At 44.0% G+C, this 26,547-nt stretch overlaps 1 protein-coding gene across 1 annotated transcript in view; it reads right to left on the bottom strand.

The window, feature by feature from the left end:
* Positions 1–26,547, bottom strand: part of LOC143767450 (uncharacterized) — a 52,143-nt gene that overhangs the window by 15,876 nt on the left and 9,720 nt on the right. Inside the window, exons 6-10 of the mRNA XM_077255790.1 lie at positions 8,631–8,780; positions 8,322–8,501; positions 8,115–8,238; positions 7,934–8,031; positions 7,645–7,735 (exon numbers count right to left, since the gene is read on the bottom strand). Coding sequence (XP_077111905.1) covers positions 7,645–7,735; positions 7,934–8,031; positions 8,115–8,238; positions 8,322–8,501; positions 8,631–8,780 — 643 coding nt within the window. The remainder of the gene's footprint in view (positions 1–7,644; positions 7,736–7,933; positions 8,032–8,114; positions 8,239–8,321; positions 8,502–8,630; positions 8,781–26,547) is intronic.

Below are 26,547 nucleotides of genomic sequence, written 5' to 3'. Positions count from 1 at the left end.
TCAACTCCATCCAAAGGTTTTCTATAGGGTTGAGATCTGGAGACTGGCTAGGCCACTCCAGGACCTTGAAATGCTTCTTACAAAGCCACTCCTTCGTTGCCCTGGCGGTGTGCTTTGGATCATTGTCATGTTGAAAGACCCAGCCACGTTTCATCTTCAATGCCCTTGCTGATGGAAGGAGGTTTGCACTCAAAATCTCACGATACATGGCCCCATTCATTCTTTCATGTACCCGGATCAGTCGTCCTGGCCCCTTTGCAGAGAAACAGCCCCAAAGCATGATGTTTCCACCACCATGCTTTACAGTAGGTATGGTGTTTGATGGATGCAACTCAGTATTCTTTTTCCTCCAAACACGACAAGTTGTGTTTCTACCAAACAGTTCCAGTTTGGTTTCATCAGACCATAGGACATTCTCCCAAAACTCCTCTGGATCATCCAAATGCTCTCTAGCAAACTTCAGACGGGCCCGGACATGTACTGGCTTAAGCAGTGGGACACGTCTGGCACTGCAGGATCTGAGTCCATGGTGGCGTAGTGTGTTACTTATGGTAGGCCTTGTTACATTGGTCCCAGCTCTCTGCAGTTCATTCACTAGGTCCCCCCGCGTGGTTCTGGGATTTTTGCTCACCGTTCTTGTGATCATTCTGACCCCACGGGGTGGGATTTTGCGTGGAGCCCCAGATCGAGGGAGATTATCAGTGGTCTTGAATGTCTTCCATTTTCTAATTATTGCTCCCACTGTTGATTTCTTCACTCCAAGCTGGTTGGCTATTGCAGATTCAGTCTTCCCAGCCTGGTGCAGGGCTACAATTTTGTTTCTGGTGTCCTTTGACAGCTCTTTGGTCTTCACCATAGTGGAGTTTGGAGTCAGACTGTTTGAGGGTGTGCACAGGTGTCTTTTTATACTGATAACAAGTTTAAACAGGTGCCATTACTACAGGTAATGAGTGGAGGAAAGAGGAGACTTTTAAAGAAGAAGGTACAGGTCTGTGAGAGCCAGAAATCTTGATTGTTTGTTTCTGACCAAATACTTATTTTCCACCATAATATGCAAATAAAATGATAAAAAAACAGACAATGTGATTTTCTGGATTTTTTTTTCTCAGTTTGTCTCCCATAGTTGAGGTCTACCTATGATGTAAATTACAGACGCCTCTCATCTTTTTAAGTGGTGGAACTTGCACTATTGCTGACTGACTAAATACTTTTTTGCCCCACTGTATATAGAGGCAGCTGACAGGAATATGCAACAGTATCTATTATATTTATCCCATCCCCATGACAATGGCCAAAACCATGGCATGTATAACATATATCACATTATACCGGTATCATGTGTGTTTTTATTTGTTTTAATTCTACTTTTTTCTACCTAGGATATTTCTGTGAATAGAATAAAGTGAGTGTTTGTTCTGTCTTGGAGCTTTGGAAGATTCCTGAAGTGATAAAGACTGCTACTATCTATGTGTGATATGTGTTATACATGCTATGGACAATTGTATGTTGCGGTTTGTGGGGCATTTTTATGTCCGTATATATGAACACATGTATAGTTATATGTCTTTCACAATTAGGTATGTTTTTTTCTTTAAAAACATGCCTACCTAGTTATGGCATGTTCGCTTCTTGCCCCTAATAGAGATGGCGGCGCCACACTCCGGCTGATGTGCGCATGCTCCGTTCTGCCTGCTCTCTGCCTGTGTTCTCGCGGTCCGTGCATGGACTTCCGGATCACGTGGGGCCCCACGTGTTTCCGGTCGTCAATTGCCCGGCGCGGTGAGACCGGGCGGAAGTATGGCATTACGGTACTGCGCTTCATCATTCACGGACTCCTATATATTCTCCTATGGCCCCTGTGTTCTCATGCGCCCCCTGAGGAAGGTACCAAACCGAAACGCGCGTCGGGGTGGACGGGTGTCCCTGCGATATCCACCATCGTCATCAGGTGATGTGTACGCTCTAATAATATTTATATTACTTTTGGCATTGTTCCTTGCAATTTGGCACCTTAGAGCTCTCCTGTATGTATGTAATATCTGGTTAGGGTCACTCCGTACCTTGGGCTTAGCATGTTGTTGGTGACGCTCGTTGTCATCCTTTGGCCCTACTATGCACTTTTGTTCTGGTGTTTTAATATACGTTTGTATCAATAAAGTGTTTTTATTGTTTGGATTTATGACTGCTCGGTGCTCTTTCTTCCTATAAAAAGTATGTAAGAAGATCTCCTGGGATCTATGAAAACTAGTGGCTACTTTAGGGAGATAACATGGGTCCGTTTTCAAAATTATTCTGTCAGATGTCACAGATAAGAATGGAGGATCTATTGATAAGGCATGGAGATCGCTCACTCTTCTAGCAGATACCAATGCTACTAATAATACTGTTTTTAACGAGATTTTTTAATGAGGCTGTATGAAGAGGCTCAAAAGGGCTCTGTGTCAATGCATCCAGGACTAAAGTTAGATCCCACTGAGGAACCTGTGGTATATTAATTGGTCTTGATCGCTCACATGCAGATATAAACCGGGATATCCACCTATTGCCCGCAACATCATAACTAAAGAGAGCTCCTAGAGCTGAAATCTGAACCTTCAGAGTGCTTACGGAGAGCCCTAACTCCAGACCCTTCTGTAGAAACTCTAGTATTGAGAATATAGGAACTTCAGAAGAAAGTTGTGCGGTATGGAATTCGAGAAATTTTTTCCAGATTCTAACAAATTCTGGTAGTAGAAGGCTTTCTACTCTTCATGAGGGTATCTATTAACCCTCTAGAAAATCCTCTAAGATTTAGTAACTGCCTCTCAAATTCCAGACAGTCAAGTTCATGCCCTTTACCTGAGGATGGAGGAATGGTCCCTGAGACAGCAGGTCCTTGGTCTGAGGCAGAATCCAAGGGTCTGTAATTGACATTGCCCTGAGCCACGAAAACCATGGCCTCTTGGGCCAGAATGGGGCTATCAACAGAACTCTTGCCTCTTCCTCCCTTATTTTTCTTATTACTATGGGCAATAGATTCCATGGGGGAAAACCATAAGCCAGGTCGAATGTCCATGGTACCTGGAGGGCATCGAATATGTCCGGATTGTCCTCTCTGCATAGAGAGGCAAACACTTTGACTTGACAGTTGGCTCTTGTGGAAAACAAGTCTATTTGAGTTACACCCCATAGGGCTGTTATCAGTTTAAAAATCTTTCTGTTGAGCCTCCATTCTCCCTGATGAAGAGTGTGACGGCTGAGGAAATCAGCACGAAAGTTGTCTATGCCTCTGATGTGTACCGCTGACAAGGATAGCAGATGACCTTCGGCTAACTCCATGATGTCTGATGCCATCCCCATGAGATTGTCTGACCGTGTACCTCCTTGATGGTTCAGATAGGCCACCGCAGTGGTGTTGTCGGAGAAGACCCTTGTGTGAGAGCCTCTCAGCGGAGGAAGAAAGTGGAGTAGGGAATAATATATAGCCCTTAACTCTTTAACATTAGAGGAATTATTAAGTTCTGATCTGGACCAAAGACCCTGAACCATCTGATCCTGAAAATGTGCCCCCCAGTCTTCAGGACTAGCATCTGTAGTCACTATACTAGAAGGAGTGACTACCCATAGAACTCCTCTCGAAAGATTTTCCCAATCCAACCACCATGTAAGGGAGTGTACTACCTCTAACGTTAGAAAAACTGTCCTATCCAAACGTCCTTTATTTTTAATGTCCTCTTCTAATACAAATTTCTGTAGATGTCTAGTATGGAATTGTGCCCACTGAACCGCAGGAATACAAGAAGTCAGTGAACCTAGCAATGAAATGGTACTTCTTAATGACATACTATGCTTTTTGATCGCTAAGCTCACTTTATCAATTATGGAGGCCTTCTTATCATCAGGAAGCCCACATATCTGGTCAACTGAATCCAGAAGGAGCCCAAGAAATTTTTGACATGTTACAGGTTGGAGTCTGGATTTTTCCCAATTGACAATCCAGCCAAGTGTCTGCAAAGAAACCACTACCTCCTCCAACCTTTGCTCACACTGTAGGGAGTTTTTACCAACAATCAATAGGTCATCCAGATACGGAATGACCAGAGTGCCCTTTAACCGTAGAAAGGACATTACTTCCAATAACAATTTAGTGAAAACCCTCGGAGCCATAGATAAGCCAAAGGGCATTGCTCTGTATTGCAGATGACGAACGTGACCATCTATTAAAACTGCTACCCGAAGAAACTGCTGGTGTAACTGGTGTATAGGAAGATGGTAATAAGCATCCTTAAGATCCAGTACTATCATGTAACATTTTGGAAATAAATTCTTTATAGCTGAACGAATGGATTCCATTTTAAATGTTTTGGGTTTTATGAAGGTGTTCAGCCTTCTCAAATTAATTATAGTTCTGAAAGAGCCATCAGGCTTAGTAATCAGAAACAACGGAGAGTAAAATCCTCTCCCTATCTGAGATGACCGGACCTCTATTAAGACCTGTTTGGACAAGAGGGATTTAATTTCAATTTCAAGTGCCTCTTGCTGTGGCTTAGATTTTAAGGAGGTAAGGAGGAAAGAATCCGGAGGTGTCCGAATAAAGTCTAAGGTGAGGCCTGAAGATATCAAATCTATGGCCCATGGATTAACAGTTATTTCTTTCCATTGTTCAATAAATTTTAGTAGTCTACCTTCCACCGGTGAAATGGGATCAACGGAATTTATCCGCTGGTTTGAAGGGGCGTTTATTGAACAAATTTCCTTTTTGTCTGAATTCCTTATTACTCCAACGGTCCTTAAAGCCTCCCCTTTTGCCAAATGGTGGCTTCCTGAACGCCCTTCTGTAAGAAGGAATAAAGGGGTTAGGGAACCCTTTCTTCCTTTCACCCGCCTTAGTGAGTATATCATCCAGGACAGCTCCAAAGAGGTACTCACCCTGACAGGGTATGGCACACAACTTAGACCTAGACTGGGCATCTCCCTTCCAGTTCTTTAACCACAACGCTCGACGAGCTGTATTAGTGAGGTTAGCCGTTCTGGCTGCTAAGCGGAGCGAGTCTATCGAGGCATCGGATATAAAGGCCGCAGCACCCTTAATCAAAGGAATAGAGGCACGCAGTTTTTCCCTGGATTCACCACTCTTAATATTTTGATCCAGCTGCTCCAGCCAAACCAGCATAGACCTGCTAGTGGACGTGGCTGAGATTGCTGGTTTGAATGCGGTGACACAAGCTTCCCAAGATTTTTTAAGAAGTGCATCTGATTTTCTGTCCATAGGATCAGACAAGGAGCCCGCATCCTCTACAGGTAAAGAGGAACGTCGAGAGGTGGATGCTACAGCCGCATCAACTTTACGCACTTTAGACCAAGTGGCCAAGTCTTCATCATCAAAGGGGTACCGCCTCTTACATGATACTGGCACAAACCCCTTTTGTCCTTTACTCCATTCCTTTTTAACGAGGTCCTTAATGGCCTGATTTATAGGGAATACATGACCCTTCCGCTGAGAAAGACCTGCAAACATAACGTCCTGAGGCGTCTGAGGTTCCTTAGACTCTGATAACCCCATTGTTCCTCTTACTGACTTAACTAAATTATTCACACTGTCAGTAGGAAAACAGACATAATATCTTCCTCATCCGAGGAACCCGGATTCTGAGAGATGACAGAATCAATCTCCCCGCTTTCTGCTTACGTGTCCTATCTAGGTGAAGGTGCTCTCCTGCTTCTCCTCTCCATACTCATAGACGGACCACCTCCTAAGGACTGAAGCTCTTCTCGGATTATGAGACGTATCTCATTCTCCTTGTAGATTGTAAGCTTGCGAGCAGGGACCTCACTCCTAATGTCACTGTTTAAATTGTCTTAACTTGTACTGAATTTATTGTCTGTACATGTCCCCGCTTAATTGTAAAGTGCTGCGGAATATGTTGGCGCTATATAAATAAAAATTATTATTATTATTATTATTATTCATTTTGACCGAACTTTCCTGCTGTAAGGTGTTATCTATACAATTCTGACACAACTTCTTTATATAAGAGTCAGGTAGAGGCTCGGTACATATCGCACACTGCTTGTGCTTAGATTTTCCCGTCCGTTTTGCCTACAAAAACACAAGTAGAAGAGACTACCATAAGCTTCTATGAAGCTCTGTATACACTCACCCGGAAATAAATTTATATACCGACTGCCGGGTTGTTTGATCGGCCTGAGTTGTAGAACGAGATGACTTTTTTGCTGACTTGTCAGTGGAGTCACTCACTTTCGAGTGTCCACTGCTTTTCTTTCTGGCATCACCACTAGGCAGGATTAACTCCTCCAGTGGGCGCTCGATATCCTCCTGAGACGACATGTTGCGCATAGCTTAGTGTCTCAGGCTGCCTTATATAGTGTAGTCCTGAGGAACACACCCCTCATTATCTTTTTTTTTTTTTTTTTACCTGTCCATTAGGGCCTCAGACATCACATCACGTCCACCGCATCTGCATACGATGGCGTCCATACAGGAAACACCAGTCTGACCCAGCGCCCCCGGAAGTTCAAGGAACTACTTCCGGGACGCCGACCATACTGCACCTCTGCGCACGCCCCCTTCCATGCGGCCGAATCCACCGCCATTGAGGAGGAAGGCGTCTGCCGCAGCCATCGCTATCCTGCACCGGAGACAATGCTGGCGCCAACGGAATCACACCGAGGGTAAGCCTTACAGCCCCCATACAGTAGCCACTTACCGGCTCATTGCCGAAGGGAAATCCTGCAACATGTGTTGGAGCGCTACAACCTTCTCCCAGCAGGGAGACTGTTGCTTATGATACATCCATCCTGATGCGATCAGAAGAGGGGGGAGCCAGCAGGAACATTCCCCCGTCTCTGATACTCGCTCTGGAGCCCCTGCCGCTCAGCAGAGACGTACAGGCGGCAGTCCAGGCGAGCTTTCCTCTTCTTTAACTTGCAGAGATTCTCTCTGAGGGTTCCCATCTAGGAACAGGAAACCAACTGAGGAGCGAGGGGGGGCCGCCCCTTTTATCTCTCTGTAGGTTTCCTGTTCCTAGGGGCGGATCCCCTCTCTCTATTGGGTGCTGTCGTGGCGAATAGAAAATTACACTTTTAGATAGAAATAATTAACATACAAGACGTAAAAAAAACAAAAACAATTTCTTACATTCCATTTGAGAACGTTCCAATAGTACTAGTGATGAGCGAATATACTCGTTACTCGAGATTTCTCGAGCACGCTCGGGGGTCCTCTGAGTATTTTTTAGTGCTCGGAGATTTCATTTTTAGCGCCGCAGCTGAATGATTTACATTTGTTAGCCAGCATAAGTACATGTGGGGGTTTGGTTGCTAGAGAATCCACACATGTACTTATGCTGGCTAACAGATGTAAATCATTCAGCTGCAGCAAGAAAAACTAAATCTCCGAGCACTAAAAAATACTTGGAGGACCCCCGACCATGCTCGAGAAATCTCGAGTAACGACTATATTCGCTCATCACTAAATACTACACCTGTGTATTACCCAAAGTAGTGGAGACAGTTTTAGGAGTAGGAACATGCGGTGGTCTAGATGCAAAATTGTGAAAACTTGATTGTGATATGGCCACACTAGACCGCCGATAAATCAGCTTCAGCCTGAAGAATCTGTGGCATTTAATGTTTACTACTCACCTGGGCAGTTATCTGTAAGAATCTCCTCTTCACACTGTTGATCACCCATCACAGATGTCAATGTAGTATTAATATGGGTCAGATCTTCACCCTGAAACAAATATTGTTAAAGTCACAGACAGATGGAGAAGTCACATCTATGATCAGCTCTAATCCTGCCATCTCCACAGTTCTCATTACACAAGTATAAAACATATAATACTGGTGGATAAACCAAGACTGAGCACAAGACCTTCACAGCCGTCTACACATCATAGGGGAGATCTCATGACACCTTCTCTCCATCTACCTGATGATCCTGAGCAACATTGCGATTTTTGTGTTTACAGACTTGTGGAAGGAGAGGACTCGGACATCTCTCTGGTGTTGTCTTCTTACTGGATGGAACTGGAGGAAACACATACAGGGACTGAATTCATTCTTTACATACAGATAATTATAGGCTGCGTGTATTTAGTCCTGTCTATTACCTGGTGATGTGAGGGGCTGATGAATTTCCGTCATGACATCCTTGTACAGATCTTTGTGTCCTTCTAAATACTCCCACTCCTCCATGGAGAAATAGAAGGCGACATCCTGACATCTTATAGGAACCTGAAACATACAACGATACAGTCATCTCCCTAATCCCTTTATAGCGTTATTGTATAACGTCCCAGCATTCCCAGCAGTGTCACCTCTCCAGTCAGCAGCTCAGTCATCTTGTAGGTGAGTTCTAGGATCTTCTGCTCATTGATGTCCTCATTTTTCAGAGGGCGAGGTGGAGGCCCTGTCATTGGGCTAAGGGGTCTTCCCCATCCCTCAGATGCAGGGGCCTGACAGCACTCACTAGAGGTCTTCTTCATTACTGTGTAATCCTGGTTATGGAGAGACACATTAATAAATCTCACTACAGACATTTCTAGAGTCCTCACCTCTCCAGTTCTGTCCATCTGTTATTTGCATAGTTATGAATGGTGTAATGTGACGTCATCAGAATCTCTCACCTCTCCAGTAAGCCGGAAGAGGATCTCTTGGGTGAGGTGTAATATCCTCTCCACCATTTTGTCCCTGTCTCTATCCATCCTTGATGGGTCAATCAGGAAAATTCTCTTATACAGAAAATCTCCACTGAATGGAGCCGATATTGTAGGGACCTGAATGGGAAAAAGATGAGCCGATGTAAACCAATGCTGAGGCATATTGAGCACTTGATGTGTTATTCCAGGAGCTCAAATGCTGGATTTTAACTCTATATATGCTGTGATCAATAACCACATACAGACGATGTCCAGATGAATTACACCCCAGAGGACTAAAGGAGATAGCAGAAGAAAATTTTGAACCACTATCCATAATCTTTGAAAATTCTTGGAGAACAGGAGAAGTCCCAGAAGACTGGAGAAGAGCAAATGTTGTTTCTATCTTCAAAAGGGGAAGAAGGTGGACCCAGGGAACTATAGGCCGGTGAGTGTGACTTCTATACCAGGAAAGATCTTTGAACAAATTATTAAACAACATGTATGTAAGTACCTGGATAAGAAGGAAGTGATTAATCAGAGTCAGCATGGGTTTGTAATTTCCTTCTATGACAGAATCATTGACTGGGTGGATCAGAGAAATGCTGTAGATATAGCATATCTTGACTTCAGCAAAGCATTTGACAAAGTATCTCACACCATCCTTATTGAAAAAATGACTAAGTATGGAATGGACAAAGCAACTGTTAGGTGGATTCATAACTGGCTTAGTGATCGGACCCAAAGAGTGGTCCTAAATGGCTGCACATCCAGTTGGAAGAATGTCTCAAGTGGGGTACCACAGGGTTCTGTCCTGGGCCCTGTATTGTTCAACATCTTCATCAATGATTTCGATGAAGCAATTGAGGGTACACTGATTAAATTTACTGATGACACAAAGCTAGGAGGGATAGCTAATACTAGAGACGAGAGAGGATTCAAAAAGATATAAATAAACTGGAGCAGTGGGCAGCAACTAACAGAATGGAAAGTATTACATCTGGGCAATAAAAATGAAAAAAGCATATACCGAATGGGAGGAATAGAGCTAAGCAACAGCACATGTGAAATAGACTTAGGTATACTAATAGATCATAAACTAAACAGGAGTCAACAGTGTGATGCAGCAGCAAAAAAGGCAAATGCAATTCTGGGATGTATTAACAGAAGCATACAGTCTAGATCACACAAAGTCATTATTGCCCTCTACTCCTCTTTGGTCAGACCTCATCTGGAATACTGTGTCCAGTTTTGGGCACCACATTTTAAAAAGACATCAACAAACTGGAGCAAGTTCAGAGAAGAGCAACCAGAATGGTGACCGGTCTGCAAACCATGTCCTATGAGGAACGTTTACAGGATTTGGGAATGTTTAGCTTGCAAAAAAGAAGACTGAAAGGAGACTTAATAGCTGTCTACAAATATCTCAAGGGCTGTCACATTGTAGAAGGATCATCTCTATTCTCATTTGTACAAGAAAAGACTAGAAGCAATGGGATGAAACTGAATGGGAGGAGACACAGATTAGATATTAGAAAAAACTTTTTGACAGTTAGGGTGATCAATGAGTGGAACAGGCTGCCACAAGAGGTGGTGAGTTCTCCTTCAATGGAAGTTTTCAAACAGAGGCTGGACAGACATCTGTCTGGGATGATTTAGTGCAGAGGTCCCCAACCTTTTTTGCAACAGGGACCGGCTTTAAGCAAGACCAGTTTTCCATGGCCCGGTGGGGGTGGGGCAGAGGCGGGGCTTTGGTCATATGGGGGTGGGGTTATGGAGGGATGGAGCTTAGTGCATACTTATCATATAATTATGACATTTATAATGAGAATGTGATTCAAACTGATTCAATGTGATTCAAACCTATAAAGCTGTGCCTTATATATAGTGCTCTGCACCGTTGCCCCATAGATGCTCCACATAAAGCTGTGCCTTATATATAGTGCTCTGCACCGTTGCCCCATAGATGCTCCACAGAAAGCTGTGCCTTATATATAGTGCTCTGCACCGTTGCCCCATAGATGCTCCACATAAAGCTGTGCCTTATATATAGTGCTCTGCACCGTTGCCCCATAGATGCTCCACATAAAGCTGTGCCTTATATATAGTGCTCTGCACCGTTGCCCCATAGATACTCCACATAAAGCTGTGCCTTATATATAGTGCTCTGCACCGTTGCCCCATAGATGTACCATATAAAGCTGTGCCTTATATATAGTGCTCTGCACCGTTGCCCCATAGATGCTCCACATAAAGCTGTGCCTTATATATAGTGCTCTGCACCGCTGCCCCATAGATGCTCCACATAAAGCTGTGCCTTATATATAGTGCTCTGCACCGTTGCCCCATAGATGCTCCACATAAAGCTGTGCCTTATATATAGTGCTCTGCACCGTTGCCCCATAGATACTCCACATAAAGCTGTGCCTTATATATAGTGCTCTGCACCGTTGCCCCATAGATACTCCACATAAAGCTGTGCCATTGCTGCTGCTGCTGCAATAAAAAAAAAAAACAACACATACTCAACTATCTTGCTTGCAGCTCCTCAGCGTCCCGTCCCAGCGTCTCTCCGCACTGACTGATCAGGCAGAGGGCGGCGCGTACACTATATGCGTCATCGCGCCCTCTGACCTGCACAGTCAGTGCGGAGAGACGCCGGGAAGATGGCGCGACACCCGGCGGGTGGAACGAGGACAGGTGAATATGTAATACTTACCTGCTCCCGGCGTCCCGCTCCTTCCCCCGGACAGCTGGTCTTCGGTGCCGCAGCCTCTTCCTCTGTCAGCGGTCACCGGCACCGCTGATTAGAGAAATGAAGCTAGCTGTCAGCGGCGCCGCGGACCGGCTGAAAAACCCCAACGGCCCGGTCCTGGTCCGCGGACCGGCGGTTGGGGACCTCTGATTTAGTGAATCCTGCTTTAAGCAGGGGGTTGAACCAGATGACCCAGGAGGTCCCTTCGAACTCTACCATTCTATGATTCTATGACCACTGTCACAAAATGGGTATAATATAAAACTCACACTGTCTGAGCCAGGACAAATTATTGTGATGCTCTAGGCATCCCCCCCCCTCCGCTAACAAATTCAGGCATCTCCAGTGACAAGCATGCCAAATATAGAAAATGGTAGGAAACCTAAAATGCATCTTCACAAATGCAAGTAAAATGGGAGAGTTTGATGCCTTGGTCATGGAGGAACGCATTGATGTAGTTCGTGTTGCTGAGACTCGATTGGACTCTTCCCCATTATTGGATTGTAAATCTTTATCGGTTTACGTTCTTTTGGAAACACAGGTCAAATAGGAATATATTTGGCGTGATATAAAAGAAAGTGTGACAGATGGAGTTGTGGTGGGTATTACATAGGGAACTAAATGAGGAAAAAAGTTATTTTTGTGAAATCTATAAATTCCCCCAAATCACTGAGCAGTTGGAAGGTTGGCTGCATAGGCTGGTACAGTAATGGTTATGGGAGATTTTAACTACCTGGTTATTGACTGATATCATGGTTCTGCTTTAAAGGGGACCTGTCAGCAAGGTTGTGCTGAGTAGCCTACAGTCAGAGTCAGGTTGGCGCAGTTATACTGATTACAATGATACCTTGGTTAATGAAATCCGTCTTGTGGTTGTAATCTTTATTTGTAGTTTTCAGTTAATGAGACTCGCGTGTTTCGGGGTGGGCCGTGGGCGTGGCTTTATGTGGTGCGCGGACGAAGTATTCATGTGTATGGCTTATGACAGGTCACTGATCCCTCAGTGACCTGCAACCCTATTTTCCAAACTGAACATTATATGTATTTAAAAAACAAAACAAAAAAAACACAACACCTTCAGCAGGCAAGCGCCTGCGCTGCAGCATGATCGCATGTATAATATGCATTTAATTATTTTACTTGCTGATATAAATGTATTAAAAAAAATGGGGCCGGTCGCGTCTGCGTAGTAGAATCTATCAGCGATCCGAAAGATGCTAGTGCACAGGAGCCATCAGTGCCATCTTGCTAAAAAAAATAAATTGTCTCCACTAAGTTGGCGCCAGTGAAGTAGCATCTATCAGTGATCAGTGACCTGTCATAAGCCACACAGATGAATATGTAAGCAGAGCACATATAAAGACCCCTCCACAGGCCGCCCTGGAGCACGAGAATCTCATTCTCTGCTGAAAACTGAAAATAAAGATTAAACAACAACCACAAGACTGATTTCATCACCCTAGGTATCATTCTAATCAGTTTAACGGCGCCGACCTGACACTGGCTGTTGGTTACTGAGCACAATCCTACTGACAGGTTCTATTTAGATGTAAAGAGGAGACAATACCTCAGCTTGTTGTAGGAAAATTTTATGAGACCTGGACAGATGAGCATCTGTGGACATACAGTAGTGTTTTTCAAATTGGTTTTTGAAGCAACTGGTGGGAGTCTCAGGACTTTGTCACCCACCGATCCGTTCAAAATTAATGGGGCTAAATCATGCAAAATTTGTTTACTATTTAAGGTGCATTTACAATTCGACCACCAATTGGAAACTAAATATCGGCACCTCTAAACAAGCTGTCAATGACATGATGAATGAGCAAAATGTTAGTTTGTGGGGTAATTTGATTTTTATGCTGGCATAAGTATGATCATTCTTTGAAGGCACATCACCCTGTGTGAACATGTGCTGCCGAGAACAATGCTATTCTTATGCCCATGGGATGATCATGTTACCGATCGGTCTGCACACGTGCAATGAAAGTGAAGTCACAGCCTGTCTAAAAAGGTAATTAAACAACTGTGAGCCAGCATATCGGCTATTGTTTAAAAAGAGGAAATTGGCCAATGTAAATGCTTCCGTACATCTAGATACCTATAGATGTTATCTTCCCTGATTGTAGTAATTCTCATTCTTTTTTTCTTCATGTGGTCCGGATCACAGGATGACTTTTTAACTATACTGCCCCATCTCCAAACTGACATCACCTCCCCCATGCTGGTCCCTCTCCATGCTAAGCCCCTTCTTCTATAACAAGCTCATATCTTCAGCTCTCTGGGCATTTACTGCCTCCCACCTGCCGCTACTGTTGTCCCATGCTCTGCAGCGTTCTGATGTCGTCTGCAGCGTGATGAGATGACCTCATCGTGTTACACATCATAAAAGATGCGTATTCCGTAAGGTGTGTGAATTTAATTGATAATTTTTTTACTTTTGGCAAGACAGTGCTGCACCTCACAACTCACTACCCTAGGCCCCGGACCACCGATGCCTAGTGGAAAATATGGCGCTGGGTATACCGCAAGGTTTAGCGATAGGTCTGCTATTATTGAACTTAATTATTAATGACTAGATGGTGGCCCGATTCTAACGCTTCGGGTATTCTAGAATATGTATGTATGTATATAGCAGCCACATAGTATATAGCACAGGCCACGTAGTATATAGGAGCCATGTAGTATATAGCAGACAAATACTACGTGGCCTGTGCTATATACTATGTGGCTGCTATATACATACATACATATTGTAGAATACCCGATGCATTAATACAGGCCACGCAATATATAACAGTGGCCACGCAGTATATAACACAGCCCAAACAGTATATAACACAGCCCACGCAGTATATAGCAGCCACGCAGTATATAACACAGGCGACGTAGTACATAACACAGGCCATGCAGTATATAACAGTGGCCATGTAATATATAGCACAGGCCACGCAGTACATAACACAGCCCACATAGTATCTAATACTGGCCACGTAGTATATAGCAGCCATGCGGTATATAACGCAGCCTGTTGTGAAATTGGATTTTGGTTTCCCCCTGTGGCCACTGGTGGAATTGAACTGGTGTGCATCATCCTCTCTGTTCACCTGTTCCCATCAGGATGTGGGAGTCGCTATTTAGCCTTGCTCCTCTGTCACTTCCATGCCGGTCAACATTGTAATCAGAAGCCTTTCTGTGCATGTTCCTGCTGCTAGACAACTCCCAGCTAAGTTGGACTTTAGTCCTTGTTTGTTTTTGCATTTTGTTCCAGTTCACAGCTGTAGTTTCGTTTCTGTGTCTGGAAAGCTCTTGTGATCTGAAATTGCCACTCTGATGTTATGAGTTAATACTAGAGTCTTAAAGTAATTTCAGGATGGTGTTTTGATAGGGTTTTCAGCTGACCATGAAAGTGCCCTTTCTGTCTTCCTGCTATCTAGTAAGCGGACCTCAATTTTGCTAAACCTATTTTCATACTACGTTTGTCATTTCATCTAAAATCACCGCCAATATTTGTGGGGGCCTCTGTCTGCCTTTCGGGGAAATTTCTCTAGAGGTGAGCCAGGACTATATTTTCCTCTGCCAGGATTAGTTAGTCCTCCGGCCGGCGCTGGGCGTCTAGGGATAAAACGCAGGCTACGCTACCCGGCTACTGTTAGTTGTGCGGCAGGTTTAGTTCATGGTCAGTTTAGTTTCCATCCTTCCAAGAGCTAGTTCTTATGTTTGCTGGGCTATGTTCTCTTGCCATTGAGAACCATAACAGTTTGACCGCCAAAAAGGGTTAAATTAATTGACAGAGAAAGGAGAGAAAAGAGAAGTCTGCTGAAGATTTTTTTTTTTTTTCAGTTCTGAGTGTGCTTGTAATTGAATCTCTCGCAAGTCTGCCTATATTGCAGCCTTTCTCTCTCTCTCTCCTTCTAATCCTGGAATGGCTCTGTGTTCACCTGTTTAAAATGGATATTCAGAGTTTAGCTGCAGGTTTGAATAATCTCACCACGAAAGTTCAAAATTTACAAGATTTTGTTGTTCATGTTCCTATATCTGAACCTAGAATTCCTTTGCCTGAATTTTTCTCGGGGAATAGATCTTGCTTTCAAAATTTCAAAAATAATTGCAAGTTGTTTTTGTCCCTGAAATCTCGCTCTGCTGGAGATCCTGCTCAGCAGGTCAGGATTGTGATTTCCTTGCTCCGGGGCGACCCTCAGGATTGGGCTTTTGCATTGGCTCCAGGGGATCCTGCGTTGCTCAATGTGGATGCGTTTTTTCTGGCCTTGGGGTTGCTTTATGAGGAACCTCAGTTAGAACTTCAGGCGGAAAAGGCCTTGATGTCCCTATCTCAGGGGCAAGACGAAGCTGAAATATACTGCCAGAAATTCCGTAAATGGGCTGTGCTTACTCAGTGGAATGAGTGCGCCCTGGCGGCGAATTTCAGAGAGGGTCTCTCTGATGCCATTAAGGATGTTATGGTGGGGTTCCCTGTGCCTGCGGGTCTGAATGAGTCCATGACAATGGCTATCCAGATCGATAGGCGTCTGCGGGAGCGCAAACCTGTGCACCATTTGGCGGTGTCTACTGAGAAGACGCCAGAGAATATGCAATGTGATAGAATTCTGTCCAGAAGTGAACGGCAGAATTTTAGACGAAAAAATGGGTTGTGCTTCTATTGCGGTGATTCAACTCATGTTATATCAGCATGCTCTAAGCGTACTAAGAAGCTTGATAAGTCTGTTTCAATTGGCACTTTACAGTCTAAGTTTATTCTTTCTGTGACCCTGATTTGTTCTTTATCATCTATTACCGCGGATGCCTATGTCGACTCTGGCGCCGCTTTGAGTCTTATGGATTGGTCCTTTGCCAAACGCTGTGGGTATGATTTGGAGCCTCTTGAAACTCCTATACCCCTGAAGGGGATTGACTCCACCCCATTGGCTAGCAATAAACCACAATACTGGACACAAGTAACTATGCGGATTAATCCGGATCACCAGGAGATTATTCGCTTTCTTGTGCTGTATAACCTACATGATGTGTTGGTGCTTGGATTGCCATGGCTGCAATCTCATAACCCAGTCCTTGACTGGAAAGCTATGTCTGTGTTAAGCTGGGGATGTAAGGGGACGCATGGGGATGTACCTGTGGTTTCCATTTCATCATCTATTCCCTCTGAGATTCCTGAATTCTTGACTGAATATCGTGACGTTTTTGAAGAACCTAAGCTTGGTTCATTACCTCCGCACCGGGAGTGCGATTGTGCCATAGATTTGATTCCGGGTAATAAATACCCTAAGGGTCGTTTATTTAATCTGTCTGTGCCTGAGCATGCTGCTATGCGAGAATATATAAAGGAGTCCTTGGAAAAGGGACATATTCGTCCTTCGTCATCTCCCTTAGGAGCCGGTTTTTTCTTTGTGGCTAAGAAAGATGGCTCTTTGAGGCCGTGCATTGATTATCGGCTTTTGAATAAAATCACGGTTAAATATCAATATCCGTTGCCACTACTGACTGATTTGTTTGCTCGCATAAAGGGGGCCAAGTGGTTCTCTAAGATAGATCTCCGTGGGGCGTATAATTTGGTGCGAATTAAGCAGGGGGATGAGTGGAAAACCGCATTTAATACGCCCGAGGGCCACTTTGAGTATTTGGTGATGCCTTTTGGTCTTTCAAATGCCCCTTCAGTCTTTCAGTCCTTTATGCATGACATTTTCCGTGATTATTTGGATAAATTTATGATTGTGTATCTGGATGATATTTTGATTTTTTCGGATGACTGGGACTCTCATGTCCAGCAGGTCAGGAGGGTTTTTCAGGTTTTGCGGTCTAATTCCTTGTGTGTGAAGGGTTCTAAGTGCGTTTTTGGGGTTCAAAAGATTTCCTTTTTGGGATATATTTTTTCCCCCTCTTCCATCGAGATGGATCCTGTCAAGGTTCAGGCTATTTGTGATTGGACGCAACCCTCTTCTCTTAAGAGTCTTCAGAAATTTTTGGGCTTTGCTAACTTTTATCGTCGATTTAGTGCTGGTTTTTCTGATGTTGTTAAGCCATTGACTGATTTGACTAAGAAGGGTGCTGATGTTGCTAATTGGTCCCCTGCTGCTGTGGAGGCCTTTCGGGAGCTTAAGCGCCGCTTTTCTTCCGCCCCTGTGTTGCGTCAGCCTGATGTTGCTCTTCCTTTTCAGGTTGAGGTCGACGCTTCTGAAATCGGAGCTGGGGCGGTTTTGTCGCAGAGAAGTTCCGATTGCTCCGTGATGAGACCTTGTGCTTTTTTCGCGCGTAAATTTTCGCCCGCCGAGCGGAATTATGATGTTGGGAATCGGGAGCTTTTGGCCATGAAGTGGGCTTTTGAGGAGTGGCGTCATTGGCTTGAGGGGGCTAGACATCAGGTGGTGGTATTGACTGACCACAAAAATCTAATCTATCTTGAGTCCGCCAGACGCCTGAATCCTAGACAGGCGCGCTGATCGTTGCCCACCTGGTAGACTGTTTGTTCCTGATGATTGGACCAGTAAAGTCATTTCTGAGGTTCATTCTTCTGCGTTGGCAGGTCATCCTGGAATCTTTGGTACCAGGGATTTGGTGGCAAGGTCCTTCTGGTGGCCTTCCCTGTCTCGAGATGTGCGAGGCTTTGTGCAGTCTTGTGACGTTTGCGCTCGGGCCAAGCCTTGTTGTTCTCGGGCTAGTGGATTGTTGTTGCCCTTGCCTATCCCGAAGAGGCCCTGGACGCACATCTCGATGGATTTTATTTCGGATCTTCCTGTTTCTCAGAAGATGTCTGTCATCTGGGTGGTGTGTGATAGTTTCTCTAAGATGGTCCATTTGGTTCCCCTGCCTAAGTTGCCTTCTTCTTCCGAGTTGGTTCCTCTGTTTTTTCAAAATGTGGTCCGTTTGCATGGTATTCCGGAGAATATCGTTTCTGACAGAGGTACCCAATTCGTGTCTAGATTTTGGCGAGCATTCTGTGCTAGGATGGGCATAGATTTGTCTTTCTCGTCTGCTTTCCATCCTCAGACTAATGGCCAGACCGAGCGGACGAATCAGACCTTGGAGACATATTTGAGGTGTTTTGTGTCTGCAGATCAGGATGATTGGGTTGCTTTTTTGCCTTTAGCGGAGTTTGCCCTCAATAATCGGGCCAGCTCTGCCACCTTGGTGTCTCCCTTTTTCTGTAATTCGGGGTTTCATCCTCGATTTTCTTCTGGTCAGGTGGAATCTTCGGATTGTCCTGGAGTGGATGCTGTGGTGGAGAGGTTGCATCAGATTTGGGGGCAGGTAGTGGACAATTTGAAGTTGTCCCAGGAGAAGACTCAGCTTTTTGCCAACCGCCGGCGTCGGGTTGGTCCTCGGCTTTGTGTTGGGGACTTGGTGTGGTTGTCTTCTCATTTTGTCCCTATGAGGGTTTCTTCTCCCAAGTTTAAGCCTCGGTTCATCGGCCCGTACAAGATATTGGAGATTCTTAACCCTGTGTCCTTCCGTTTGGACCTCCCTGCATCTTTTTCTATTCATAATGTTTTTCATCGGTCATTATTGCGCAGGTATGAGGTACCGGTTGTGCCTTCCGTTGAGCCTCCTGCTCCGGTGTTGGTTGAGGGCGAGTTGGAGTACGTTGTGGAAAAAATCTTGGACTCCCGTGTTTCCAGACGGAAACTCCAGTATCTGGTCAAATGGAAGGGATACGGTCAGGAGGATAATTCTTGGGTGACTGCCTCTGATGTTCATGCCTCCGATTTGGTCCGTGCCTTTCATAGGGCTCATCCTGATCGCCCTGGTGGTTCTGGTGAGGGTTCGGTGCCCCCTCCTTGAGGGGGGGGTACTGTTGTGAAATTGGATTTTGGGCTCCCCCTGTGGCCACTGGTGGAATTGAACTGGTGTGCATCATCCTCTCTGTTCACCTGTTCCCATCAGGATGTGGGAGTCGCTATTTAGCCTTGCTCCTCTGTCACTTCCATGCCGGTCAACATTGTAATCAGAAGCCTTTCTGTGCATGTTCCTGCTGCTAGACAACTCCCAGCTAAGTTGGACTTTAGTCCTTGTTTGTTTTTGCATTTTGTTCCAGTTCACAGCTGTAGTTTCGTTTCTGTGTCTGGAAAGCTCTTGTGATCTGAAATTGCCACTCTGATGTTATGAGTTAATACTAGAGTCTTAAAGTAATTTCAGGATGGTGTTTTGATAGGGTTTTCAGCTGACCATGAAAGTGCCCTTTCTGTCTTCCTGCTATCTAGTAAGCGGACCTCAATTTTGCTAAACCTATTTTCATACTACGTTTGTCATTTCATCTAAAATCACCGCCAATATTTGTGGGGGCCTCTGTCTGCCTTTCGGGGAAATTTCTCTAGAGGTGAGCCAGGACTATATTTTCCTCTGCCAGGATTAGTTAGTCCTCCGGCCGGCGCTGGGCGTCTAGGGATAAAACGCAGGCTACGCTACCCGGCTACTGTTAGTTGTGCGGCAGGTTTAGTTCATGGTCAGTTTAGTTTCCATCCTTCCAAGAGCTAGTTCTTATGTTTGCTGGGCTATGTTCTCTTGCCATTGAGAACCATAACAGCAGCCCATGCGGTATATAACACTGCCCACGCGGTATATAATACGGGCCACGTAGTATATAACACTGGCCACGTAGTATATAGCAGCCACGCTGTATATAACGCAGCCCACGCGGTATATAACACTGCCCACGCGGTATAGAACACAGCCACGTAGTATATAACACTGGCCACGTAGTATATAGCAGCCACGCTGTATTTAACGCAGCCCACGCGCTATATAACACTGCCCACGTAGCATATAGCAGTGTAGGCACATATCCGTGTTAAAAAAAGATAATTAAAACAAAAAATAGTTATATACTCACCCCCTGGGATCCAGCGAAGCTGTCCCTATGTGCGTGGCTGCCGCCATCTTCCGTTCCCAGGATGCATTGCGAAATTACCCAGATGACTTAGCGGTCTCGCGAGACTGCTAAGTCTTCTGGGTAATTTCTCAAAGCATCTCTGGTAACGGAAGATGGCGGCAGCCACAAGCGCATCGTCAGACTACGGAGGGTGAGTATAGCAGGTTTTTGTTTTTTTTTATTATTTTTAACATTAGATGTTTTTACTATTGACGCTGCGTAGGTGCATAGGCAGCATCAATAGTAAAAAGTTGGGGACACACAGGGTTAATAGCAGCGATAACGTTACCCGCGGCATAGTGTGGTCATTTTACCGCTAGCATTAACCCTGTGTGAGCGGTGAGTGGAGGGGAGTATGCGGGCGCCGGACACTGACTGCGGGGAGTAGGGAGGGACTAATCGGACTGTGCCCGTCGCTGATTGGTCGCGGCAGCCATGACAGGCAGCTGGCGAGACCAATCAGTGACGCGGGATTTCCGTGATGGACGTTGCAGACAGAAAGACGGAAGTACCCCTTAGACAATTATACATGGTATATAGATACAGAAAGCCAGATTAATAGTGTTTTTCTATTTTTGCAGAAGACATCAAACTATGCAGTATAGCACAGGCTATGGACGATGTACATAAGTTTCAGGCTGACTTGGACAAACTGCTTGGCAGATGAGGCTCAATTTAGAAAATTGTTTAGTTTTGCACGTGGGCACTAAGAATATATAGACACCATATGTTCCAGATGCAGAAAAACTAGGGAGTCACTTGTAGAGAAGAATCAGGGTTTTCTTGTAGGTCACAGACTCAATAAAAGCATGCAATGTCAATCAGCGGCTTCTAAGGCCAGCAGGATATTGTCGTGTATTAAGAGGAAAGGGATGTAATACTATCTGGAATATGCAGTTCAGGTCTTAGCACCAGTTCATAGAAAGGAAACCTTGGAGCTAGAAAAGGTTCCATAGAAGAGCCATAAACCTGATGAGGGACATGGAGGATCTTAGCTGAGTTATGTGTTACTCTGTAATGTCTTTATTTTCCATAAAAGTCCCCTCTGAATTGTAAAGTATAGCAGAATATGTTGGCGCTATAGAAATAAAATTATTGTTATGAGGAAAGACATTTAGTCTTGAGAAGAGATGTCTAAGGGGGAACATGATTAACTTGTGAAAGTAAATAAATGGTCAATACAAAAAGTATGGTCAAAAGCCGTTTCATGTAAACCCTACTCAAATGACAAGGGGGCAATCGCTGCACTAGGAGACCGAAAGGTTCAATCTCCAGAGAAGAATAGTAAAGAAAGATTACCTCTTCTGGAGCAAACCGGATCATGCATTGTTGTTGTATATAAACCCAGTCGTATTAGTTTTTGCTATCCTTTGGCTACACTTGACGGACATTTGTTATTTTTAACTATATAAATGATGTAACTATACAACAAGCAGCAGGACCCAGTAATTATAAATGTATTATCTATGTAATTAGTTGACAAATGTGACTTATGAAATTTTTTTTTTATTATTTACTAATCATCTCAAGAAAGTAAAGGGAATCTGTCAGCAAAAACCAAGCTCAGCACCTCGTAGATGACACAGGCCTGATACAAGACGTACCTCAAACACCCCATACATATTAGAATAATGTCAGCCGAACTCACCAATATTGACTAACCATCTAATGAGTATGGGAACCCACTGAACCTCCTCCAACAGACAATGTCGGGGGAGAGAAGGATTTGGTATGTCTAATTTCGGATTGCCCATAATTCTGTTCTCTGAGAGATAAGAAGCATTATGGTGGCTCAGTGGTTAGCACTGCAGCCCTGGGTTCAAGTACCACCAAGGACAACATCTACAAGGAGTTTGTATGTTCTCCCAGTGTTTGCGTGGGTTTCCTCCGGGGTCTCTGGTTTCCTCCCACAGTCCAAAGACAAATTAATAGGGAATCTAGATTGTGAGCCCTAATGGGGACAGTGATAATGTCTGTAAAGGGCTGCGGAATATGATAGAGCTATATAAGCAAAGCATAATAAGTAAGCCAACAGAGCAGTCTAGTATGACCTGTCTTATAGAGTACACTGCTTGGTTTAGCCAAGCGCTCTTGCGTATAGTGGAGTCAAGAGGAACAGCTGTCAGTCAAAGCCATTTACACCACGTATACACATACATACATACATACACGTGTACACAGACAAATGGAGAAGTCACACCTATGATCAGCTCTAATCCTGCCATCTCCACCGTTCTCATTACACAAGTATAAAACATATAATACTGGTGGATAAAACAAGACTGGACACAAGACCTTCACAGCCATCTACACCTCATAGGGGAGATCTTGTGACACTTTCCCTCCACCCAGAGCACAAGGATCATAGCAGATGGCAGACTAGCTTCAGGTGCAGCAGGACTACAGGAGACTCATCATTTCCCTGGAAGACCACCACATTTCATATATCAAGCTGCAAAGTGTTGTCATGTGATAGTATCACTGCAAATGGTGTCCACAATGTTACACAGGACTGCAGGTAACATCTACAATGGGTTGTCATGGCGGCCAGGGGCCTACTAATGGCTCCCATGGGTGTCATTTTTGTCCTCCTTTGAAGCTCAGCCTATGGCCAAGCTTTATAGGGGAACATCATTTTTGTCTATATATTGCAATAGTGTGGTATCAGACAATGACTACAGAATACACACAAAAAATACACAGTAACACATCGCTATGCAGTGCTAAAATAATTCCAATAGACAAAGAGCAAGTAATGCCAAATAACAGAAAAAACAAATAATACCAATACACAGTGAAATAATTACCAACAACATACAGTTCCCGGATATGTACCAAAACAATCCCATCTAATTAAGACCAATAAACAGTTCTCAAAAAAGTCCCAATATACCAAAAATACCAATATATAGCAAAAAATCCCATCCAATTGAAACCAATAAACAGTGCTCATAAATACCAGTACTGTATACAGTTCAAAATACAGTGCTAAAATAGTACAGAACAAAATCACTGTACAAGTGTAAAATAATATAAAAATTCAGACCACAATAGTAACATATAGTTCTCAAATATGTACAAAAGATCCCAACCAACTAATGCCCACATACAGTGCCCAATAATTATATGGGGATTCAGTGTCCAAATCTAATATATAAAGCTGAATGTGTGTATGTATGTATGTGTGTGTGTATGTCCGGGATTGGCATCTGAACCGTCGCAGCTACAGCCACAAAATTTTGCACAGTCACACGTCTGGACCCCGAGAGCGTCATAGGCTATGTTGTGAGGTGAAATTTTAACCCCGCCCTTTCCAATTCACCAAACAATTTTGCCCCTATCTACATAATGGGGAAAAAATGAAAGGAAAAGTGTTGGAGGCAAATTAACAGCTGCCAGATGTGAGCAAGGGGGACTTAAAGAATGAGAGCGATGGCGCCAAAGAGTATATACTGTACAGTTGCTAAGGTGGGGCCCCGACATGGGATAATCACCACACCACCATGGGGATATGAACACACACACAAAATGCGCCACACACTACCACGTGCTCGAACACATATACCACCCTCAGCGCACATTTCACCACACATACACCAACCTCGCCACATAAAAGTCGAAAGACAAAAGTCGCCGCTCAAAACTCGCCACGCGCAAAACTCTCCACATGCAAAACTCGCCACACGTGCAAAACTCACCTCATGGAAAACTCGCCACACGCAAAACTTGCACACGCGGAAAAATTGCCACATGCAAAAAAGTTGCAACACATGCAAAAGTTGCCTCACACAAAACTTGCACATACTCAAAAGGCACCACACATAAAACTCGCCACGCGCAAAACTCACCATGCGCAAAACTTGCTGCACACAACTTGCTACACTAACCTGTCACATGCAACTCGACACACAAAAAGTTACTACACGCATGTCGCCACACAAAACTCATCTCACAAAAGTCGCTACATGCATGTCGCCACACGCAACTCAACACACACAACTTGACACACGAAACTCGCCCTAAAACACACACAAGTCTGGTATTATCCTTCAAAAATAAAAATCTGATTAATAAGCAGACAAACTACAAGAGCAACAAATGTACCATATAGGAATCCGGCAGCTGCCAGTCACATGACCTGTCTATTATGTGTATGTGTGAGCTAATATATACTGCCAGGGGGAGGGCTTCCTGTTGGCTGGGGATTTATCAGGCTGCCAATTTAGCTTACAAATACTGAGGTAAAAATACTGACCAAATAACGTGTGAACGAGGTCTAATACAGGAGGAGATGACATACAGATATATACTATATACAGGAGGAGATGACACACAGGTATATACTATTTACAGGGGAGATGACACACAGGTATATACTATATACAGGAGGAGATGACACACAGATATATACTATATACAGGAGAGATGACACACAGGTATATACTATATAGAGGAGGAGATGACATACAGGTACATACTACATACAGGAGGAGATGACATACAGTTATATACTATATACAGGAGATGACACACAGGTATATACTATATACAGGAGCAGATTACCTACAGGTATATAGTATATACAGGAGGAGATGACATACAGGTATATGCTATGTATAGGAGGAGATGACACACATATATATATACTATATATAGGTGAGATGACACACAGGTATATACTATATACAGGAGATGACATACAGGTGTATACTATATATAAGCGAGATGACAAACATGTATATACTGAGGTGAAAATGAGAGGTGTGAGGTGAAAATGAAAAGGTGTGAGTGCAAAATGAGAGGAGTGAGGGAAAATAGTGTAGTGATCGGAAAATGACAGATGTGAGGTCAAAATGACAAGTGTTAGGGGGGAATGAGAGGAGTGAGGGGGAAAATGAGAGGTGTGAGGGAGAAAATGAGAGATGTGAAGGGGAAAATGAAAGATGTGATAGGGAAAATAAGAGGCGTGATGGGAAAATAAGAGAAGTGAGGTGCTATAACTAACCACAGATATTTACTATGCCCAGGCAATGCCGGGCTCTTCAACTAGTATATAATAAAAGCCTGAAAACATGTGTCTATGATACCCTGCCCTTACTAATTGTAACACATTAAATCGAAGTATATAAATACATCTACAGTGGCGTAACTATAGTCTTATGGGCTCCAATGAAAACCTTGGACTGGGCCCCTCCATCCTGAATGAATATATATATATATATATATATATATATATATATATATATATATATATATATATATATACATATATATATATACATACTAGATGGTGGCCCGATTCTAACGCATCGGGTATTCTAGAATATGCATGTCCCTGTAGTATATGGACAATGATGATTCCAGAATTCGCGGCAGACTGTGCCCGACGCTGATTGGTCGAGGCAACCTTTATGACATCATCGTCGCCATGGCAACCATTATGACATCTACGTCGATACTGTGCCCGTCGCTGATTGGTCGAGGCAAATTCGCGGCAGACTGTGCCCATCGCTGATTGGTCGAGGCAACCTTTATGACATCATCGTCGCCATGCTGTGCCCGTCTCTGATTGGTCGAGGCCTGGCGGCCTCGACCAATCAGAGACGCGGGATTTCCAGGACAGACAGACAGACAGACGGAAAAACCCTTAGACAATTATATATATAGAAGAAGATATATATATATATTAGCTGAAGAGCCCGGCGTTGCCTGGGCATAGTAAATATCTTTGGTTAGTTATAGCACCTCACTTCTCTTATTTTCCCATCACCCCTCTCATTTAGCACCTCACTTCTCTCTTTTTCCCCCTCACTCCTATCATTCCCCCCTAACACTTGTCATTTCGACCTCACATCTGTCATTTTCTGATCACTCCACTATTTTCCCTCACTCCTCTCATTTTGCACTCACACATTTTCATTTTCACCTCACACCTCTCATTTTCCCCTCAGTATATACATGTTTGTCATCTCCCTTATATATAGTATACACCTGTATGTCATCTCCTGTATATAATATATACCTGTATGTCATCTCCCCTGTATATAGTATATACCTGTATGTCATCTCCCCTGTAAATAGTATATACATGCTGTATGTCATCTCCTCCTGTATATTGTATATACCTATGTGTCATCTCCTGTATATAGTATATACCTGTATGTCATCTCTTCTGTATATAGTATATACCTGTGTGTCATCTCCCCTGTATATAGTGTATGCCTGCTGTATGTCATCTCCTCCTGTATATACCTGTGTCATCTCCTCCTGTA

This window comes from Ranitomeya variabilis, chromosome 4, assembly GCF_051348905.1.
Source record: "Ranitomeya variabilis isolate aRanVar5 chromosome 4, aRanVar5.hap1, whole genome shotgun sequence".
Classification (NCBI taxonomy): domain Eukaryota; kingdom Metazoa; phylum Chordata; class Amphibia; order Anura; family Dendrobatidae; genus Ranitomeya; species Ranitomeya variabilis.
The sequence above is the reverse complement of the archived record's forward strand: the minus strand, read 5'-3'. Positions and strand labels throughout refer to the sequence as shown.